The sequence below is a fragment of the Cucumis sativus genome, chromosome 7 (assembly GCF_000004075.3).
Source record: "Cucumis sativus cultivar 9930 chromosome 7, Cucumber_9930_V3, whole genome shotgun sequence".
NCBI lineage: Eukaryota > Viridiplantae > Streptophyta > Magnoliopsida > Cucurbitales > Cucurbitaceae > Cucumis > Cucumis sativus.
This window is the reverse complement of record NC_026661.2, coordinates 1,544,877-1,552,650: the sequence shown is the minus strand read 5'-3', so window position 1 is coordinate 1,552,650 and position 7,774 is coordinate 1,544,877. Positions and strand designations below refer to the sequence as shown.

Here is a 7,774-nt window from a genome sequence, read left to right as displayed (position 1 = left end):
CTAGAAAAAATAAAGTTAGATTAATTGACGAGACAATTGATTGTAAATATACAGTATTGTCCACCCTTCATTTTCAAACATATAAAAGTTTTAAGACCGTGTTGTTACCATTGTTTTTTAATTCAAAAGGCATCATTGACGTCATTTACAATATCGTTTATAAAATCAATCTTTACTCTTCAATTATCGAGTCAACTTACATAAATGATGCCATATATGCACATAAATTTTTATAACATAACTATATTTACCAATTTCACTTATCTGTTTAACGAAAACTTATTCTAATCATTTTAGATCATTTTAAAATTCGTATGCTTAAAAACAATACTATTAACGTTTAAAAAAATAATCAAAACCTTAACTATAGCATTTTAAACATAAATATTATATAATGGATGAGTGATCAAAGCAGTGGGGCAGACCATTGATGCAATGCAACATAACAATAACATTGGTCTCAAGAACTTAACAAGCAAAAAGACAAAGGGGAAAGTGCTCACACAGTCATGTCAATTTTCCTTAATATATTGGCGAAATCAATGTACCAAAATCCATTAACTTGATGATTGGATCTCTCGTGCGTTTTTCTATTTTGGTTTCACTTTTCGAATTGATCATATGAAAGATTCTCGTATCGGTGTGGTGAGCTTGATAAATAGAAAAATAAGGTTGGAAAACTCTTCCTAATAGATTATGGATGCATTCCCTTTATGAACACAATCAAGTGAGACTGTTTAAATAATGTCTCTTCTTCTAAAAAATTGTATGTGGTCACATGTAAACTCTTGCAATGTTATAATAAGTTTATATCATTTGAGGATGCAATGTCACTAGATCGAGCTAACTTTGGAGTATTTTAAGTGTAAATTACAAGTATAGTTTATAAATTTAAAATTTGTATTAATTAATTGGTTATAAATTATCAAAAGCAACAAATAAATTCTTGAACTTTTAAATGTGTAATACTGACAGAATCAATTGATCTATTTAATATAAAATTGAATTTTACTTTCAATTTAAGTAGATCCGCTAACTATTTTAAAAAAAAAAAAAAAAGAGGGAGAATAAGTTATTTATTAGATACAAAATTAAAAGTTTATGATTAGTTAGACACTTTTAAAAGTTTAAATATCTAATAAGTTAAAAAAATTGAAATTTCAAAGATATCGTAAATATTTTTTTAAAATTTATTAGGGATCAAATAGATACGAACCTCAAATAGTAATTTAGTCTTATTTTTTAGCAAGGTCATATAATAACTCAAGAAAGCAATTCATCGCCCATTAACATATCATGTTCAAAATATCACATGATGTTAAGGGTTGAATGATATATAAATGAACATTCAGTGTATAAACGATAGAAACTCTATTATATATGAAAATTCATGTTTATGTTTATGTATTTGTTTTATGTCAAAATAAATGTAACAACAGATATGAAACAAATAGGTAACCATAGTTAAAAGCATACTTTTAACATTTAAAAAATGTTATGAGAGGTAGTCATACGACTTTAGCATCCTGTCAACTATCGCAATTCAATGATGTAACAATAATGTCACCATTACGACATTATTGACACTGTAAATATGTCAACGTTAATATTTTGTGGCAGATTTTCAATGTCAAAGTAAATGTTGAATCAACAGAAAAAGTCGACTCTTGAAACATATATTAACAATTTAAATTTGTCATACAAAAGAGTATCGTGATAGATATTAAGTGACAATAAATATTTATTATTAATTAAAATAAAGTGTCACGAAACAACCAATCATAACATTCTCTTCACGAGTCATCCGTACACTCACCTTAACAGTAGATTACATGACTAAAAAAATAGTCACGAAAAGTGATAATTACATTTCACGTAAACATGCTTTCATCAAAATGAAGATTCTTTAAACAACACATACACAATTATAAAGTACTAAAAAATTAATAAGCATTACCTATATACTAATCATTATATGTCTAAGAAAATATAGAACGTTTAATTTGAGATTTAAATTTTACTATGATCAAAAGACAAGTCCAATTAATCGTTAACATATAATTTTTTCTAAACCTAAAAAAATATAAACCATAAACGATGAAAAAGTTGCCACATATGAATATGTATTTAACTAAAAATTTACCACTCTAGTATCAATATAATCGAAGATAATTCAATTGACATATTGGATTGACGTATATAATTATGTGTTACGTGTTTTGTTTTTATTATTATTATTATTTATTATTTAAAATGAAGAAAAATTAGGTGTTTTATTTTTAGAGGACTATACATTGCGTGCTTTAATAATTAATGTAATAAAGCCAAAAATAAAATGATTGTTCCATTTTTTGTTCTTATCTTCATTGAAGAATAATAAATTAATAATATGGTTTCATTTTAAAAAGAAAAACCAAAATAGGCAGAATGCATGTTTTAGTCCTAACTCCTAAGTATAAGAATTTTCATTTTTATTTCTCATGCTTTCAAATTTGTCAATTGTTTATGTATTTACATACCCAAATTAATGTAAATAACAAAATTTAAAAAAAAAAATAAGTTTCAAATTTTATTAAATATACACTTTTATCGATATTTGTTTGTATTTATTATCTATAAAATTTGAAATAAATAATTTATTCTTTATACTAATATTATTCATAATTGCGAGAGAAATTAAAATGTTTTATTTATTAAATAATTTTTTTATTTTTTATTTTTCTTTTCTTAGAGTACTGTGTTGTGTTATGTTGGCTCATTGTTTGATTTATTTTTAAATTTATAGGGATAAAATTCAAACGTTAGGTCTCGTGATTGTAAACACATGTGTGTTTGTGTATCAACCAAGGTAGACTCACCGATACTATGCTTTGTAGTAGTTGTTAAAATTTTAAAAGGAAAAATAGAAACTATACTCAAAATGTAACGTAAAATGTTTATTATTATTTTAAAATATTGTTGTTTTTTTATTAATTGGGATAAAAATAATATTATATTTTTTTTATAGACTTTTAATTGTCCAATTGTCGTTCATGTAATTTCAATAAGTTTTAAATTTAGTCTACGTATTTTCAATTTTTCAATTCTAGTTTTTGTATTTTCACTCCGTTTTAAATTTAGTCCTCCTCCATGCTAATTCATGATCAATTTTTTTTTCTTATATAACAATTTTAAGGAAAATTATTATGGATAAAAAGATAAATTTATTTATAAAATACAGGAAAAAAAAACTTAAATTGACCTGAGATAGTTGGATAGATTTTAGTGTATTTTATAAATAAAAATTTAAAACATATTCACATATATTTATTTTTTTATAAAATTATTGTTATAATTTAATCAATTTTGATAAACACTAATTTAAAGGAAATATAATTACTAAAATTCAACCATTAGTAAATAATTTGACAATCATTTTGTAAACTAAATTTGATTAAATTTTAATCTCATACCATATAAAAAAAGAATAACAATAAACAATTTGCTAATATTTTTTGTTATTGTTATATTTTATTTAAAAAAAAACTAAATAACAAAAGTTATATTTAGGGAAATGAATGAATGAAAATTCCAATCTTAAGTCTCTCAAAATCATCCATTAAATCATCATCTTCAAACTCCGCCAATAATTCTTCTCTCCTTCATTCCCAAACACAAACACCATACCAACACCTGAGAAGCCTCTTCCTTTCGCTGGAATTAATGGGGAACGAAAGGACTGCAGCCGTCTACTCCTCTGCTCACACCCGGAAGCCTCCTTCACCGGGAGAAAACACCCCCCTCCTCGGTGGCGGACGGCCTCGGTCCTCTCAAGCAAAGACCTTCGCCAACGTCTTCATCTCAATCGTCGGCGCCGGTGTTCTCGGCCTTCCTTATGCCTTCAAGCGCACCGGATGGGTTATGAGTCTCATGATGCTCTTCTGCATCGCCGCCGTCACTTATTACTGCATGATGCTTCTCGTCTACACTCGTCGGAAGCTCGTCGCCGACGGTTCCTCCGAGATCAATTCTTTTGGTGATTTGGGATTTACAATCTGTGGCTCATCTGGCCGGATGATCGTTGATATTCTAATTATTTTAGCTCAAACCGGCTTCTGCGTTGGGTATTTAGTCTTCATCGGCAATACGATGAGCACTTTGTTCAACTCATCCTCCAAGGCTTTAGGCTCTGATTTTCTGGGAGCTTCCCCTAAAATCTTATACATAATTGGCTGTTTACCCTTCCAATTGGGTCTGAATTCGATCAAATCCCTTACTCATTTGGCTCCATTGAGTATTTTTGCAGATGTAGTTGATCTAGGGGCTATGGGAGTGGTGATTGTTGAAGATGTTTCTGTTTTCTTAAAGAATCGGCCTCCAGTGGAAGCTTTTGGAGGATTATCAGTTTTCTTCTATGGCATGGGAGTAGCTGCTTACGCCTTTGAAGGAATCGCCATGATTCTCCCTCTAGAATCAGAGATGAAAGACAGAGATCAATTTGGTAAGATCTTAGGTTCTTCAATGGCGTTTATTGCTGCTCTATATGGTGGATTTGGGGTTCTGGGTTACTTTGCTTTTGGACAAGAAACAAGTGATGTGATAACTTCAAACATGGGTCCTGGATTATTAAGCGCCATTGTTAAACTAGGTCTCTGTATAAACTTATTCTTCACTATGCCATTGATGATGAATCCAGCTTATGAGATTATAGAGAGAAGATTCTCAAGAGGAAGATACTGTGTTTGGCTGAGATGGTTACTTGTTGTATTAGCAACTTTAGTGGCTATGTGGGTTCCTAATTTTACAGATTTCTTGTCATTGGTTGGAAGTGGATTGTGCTGTTCATTAGGTTTTGTTCTTCCTGCTTTCTTCCATCTACTGGTTTTCAAAGAAGAAATGGGATGGAAAGGATGGTGTGTAGATTTGTTCATTGTTGTTTCTGGGATTGTTCTTGGAGTTGCTGGAACTGTTAGTGCTGTTGAACAGATGTATTTTGCTAAAGAAACTTCTTCAATTTCAGCTTACAAATGGAAGTAGTAATTTAATTCTCTTGAGATTTCATTCAAAGATGAAAAATGATGGGGTTGGTCTCTTTTGCAAAGGAACTCAGCTTAGTTTCTTCATATCATCCATCTTCATCATGCAAAGCTTCAAGGAGATTCATCAATGGAGGTTTGATGTTATTTTGTTCCTATTTAATGATTTCAAGAAGGTTTAATTATGGAAATATTATGGCATTGAGTATATGTGGTTAAGAATAATCTTAAGATTTTGTTTATAGTTTATACTTGAAATAATGTATTTGTATTGTACAATGGATTTGAAATTAAAAGTTGTTGATTATTATTTTCAACAATTTCATTTGTTTGTGGGTTTCTATATTCTATTTCTCCCTTCCCCCACTATTCTCAATCAGACAAATATTTTTTATTTTTAGTTTTTATATTTGTTCAATTTTTGTCTTTGCTCTTTAAATAAACAAATCTTAAATTTAGTTTGTTTTTTTCATTACTTTTTTTTTATTTTTTATTAGCATTTTTACTATAAATTTTTAAAATACATTCCTATGTGAAAAAATTATCAAAAATAGAAATATTTACAAATAGTTCGTTTTCGGTTTTTTAAAAAGTATAACAAATCGACAAAATATTTATATAGAACAATTTTGAAAACGAAAAAAGTTCATAGACCCACGATAAGTCGGCCACATTCGCGCGATACATAATTGTGTAGAACGTTCATGTAGATTTTGATACACATTCTCAAACATACCATGCCCCAGGATGAAAGAGCTTGACTGTGTAGAACGATCGTATAGATACTCTCGGCCAAAATCGATTTGAGATAGCTTCAAGGTCCTTCAAATTTTATTTTTTTACCTTCAATCTCGACCAAACTCGAGCCCGAGATTGCTAAAAAATCCTTAAATATCCTTCTATGTTCTCAATCTTACTCATAAACTACTCCAAGTTGGCTCAAGTTTCATCTCAAAAATCACTATGTCCTTCTCAATTCAGCTGAGATATGTCTCAGTCCTTTAGTTATTGAATCTCAACTCAATTCAGCTGAGATATGTCTCAGTATGAGAAACTTCTACCTTTAGTTATTGGATCTCAACTCTTAATTGCATCGTGATGGCCAAAGATTAATAAAATCGCAAAGAAAATATAATTCAAAATGACACATGAAATTTATGAAAAAATTATTGTTGTCATCGACTTCTATTATTTTGTCATACAAGTCCTAAATATTTTTAAGTCTGGTTACATTTACGTTAATTACTCTTGAATTTTTTTTATATTAAAATTATTATGATATGTAATCAATCTCAATAAAAATTAACAAAAAAAAAATATTAAATTGAAAATTTAATAAATATACATAACTAGAATGGAACAAATGATATTTCAATTCCTAAAGTAATTAATGGACGGAACAAAACGGGTGATTGGGAAAAGTAGGGTGATTTTATATTTAAATTAGGAAAAATAGTGATTTTAAAACAATATAGGTAAAATGGGTTGTTTTTTTTTTTTTTTTTTTTTTTCATTTAGTGGATTCTTTTTTATTTAATTTTTTAAAACATAATTCACCTATTTTTATTCTCTCTCCTTCTCTTTTAAATTTTAATGATTTATTAATCATTTTATTCTTAGTGATTTTTTTAAAAAAAAAATTATATGGACTATTATTTACTTAATTATTTTAAACTTAATGATTTTTAAATAATTTTTGTAATATTTTATTATTCCTATTTTGTTTATAATGTGTTTGGTAATTTGTTCTTTTATTTTATTACAATGTTTTTATTTTCAATCTATTTAATAACAATCTTACAATGTTTTGATAATTTTGCCAATAATTTAAACTTTAGAAAATGATTTTTTGAAAAATTTATGTAATCAATCTATATGTTTTTTTATTTTATTATTTTGAATGTATCAAGTTCATGATACAAATCTTAAATCGACACTGTTTTAAGAAAGATGGATCTAAATACATAAAATTTAAATTTAATTAAAACATTAAAAAAATTAATCAATCATACTTATAAATAAAATATTAAAATAACTTTATAAATAAAACATTAAAAGAATTAACAATGTTCATAATACATATACTCTTATTCTGGTGTATTTGGATCAATCTATTTTAAAAATTTTGTCAATTTAAGAATTTTAGTATGAAATCGATACATCCAAAATAAGAAATAAAAAGAAAACATATAGATTAATTATATAAATTTTTTTAAAAAAATTATTCCCTCAACTTTAGATTATTGGAGAATTATCAAACATTACCAAGATTGTTATGAAATAAATTGAGGAGAAAATATATTAATAAAATAAAAGAAGAAATTATCAAACATATTCAAAAAAATATGGGAGTGCATAATAAAAAAGAAATAAATAATAAATTATTACGAAATTGGTTAAGTATATAATTAAGTCAATATTAATTTGTATAAAAGAATAAAAAATTAAGAATTAAGAATAATACATTATTACAAAATCATTAAGTTAACAATAACTAAGTATTTAATAGTAAATATGAATTTGTGGAAAAATTATTAAAAAATTATTAAGTATATAATAGGTTAATAAATTATTAAAACAAAAAAGTTATAATGATAAAGAAAGAATGAGAGAGAATAAAAAGTGACGAAGTAGTGTTTAAAAAGATTAAATAAAAAAGGAATCTACTAAATGACAAAAAAACAATCCCTTTTCAAACCACCTATTTTTTCCGATTTAAATATAAAACTATCTTACTTTTCCAAATCACCCCAACAAAT

The 7,774-nt window shown here is 26.8% G+C and overlaps 1 protein-coding gene across 1 annotated transcript; it reads left to right on the top strand.

The window, feature by feature from the left end:
- The first annotated feature begins 3,557 nt into the window (after positions 1 to 3,557).
- On the top strand, positions 3,558 to 5,354 carry LOC101209983 (amino acid transporter AVT3B). Its single transcript, XM_004153303.3, has one exon. The coding sequence runs from the start codon at positions 3,562 to 3,564 to the stop codon at positions 5,014 to 5,016; it is 1,455 nt and encodes a 484-aa protein (XP_004153351.2). The 5' UTR covers positions 3,558 to 3,561; the 3' UTR covers positions 5,017 to 5,354.
- The last annotated feature ends 2,420 nt before the right edge of the window (positions 5,355 to 7,774 follow it).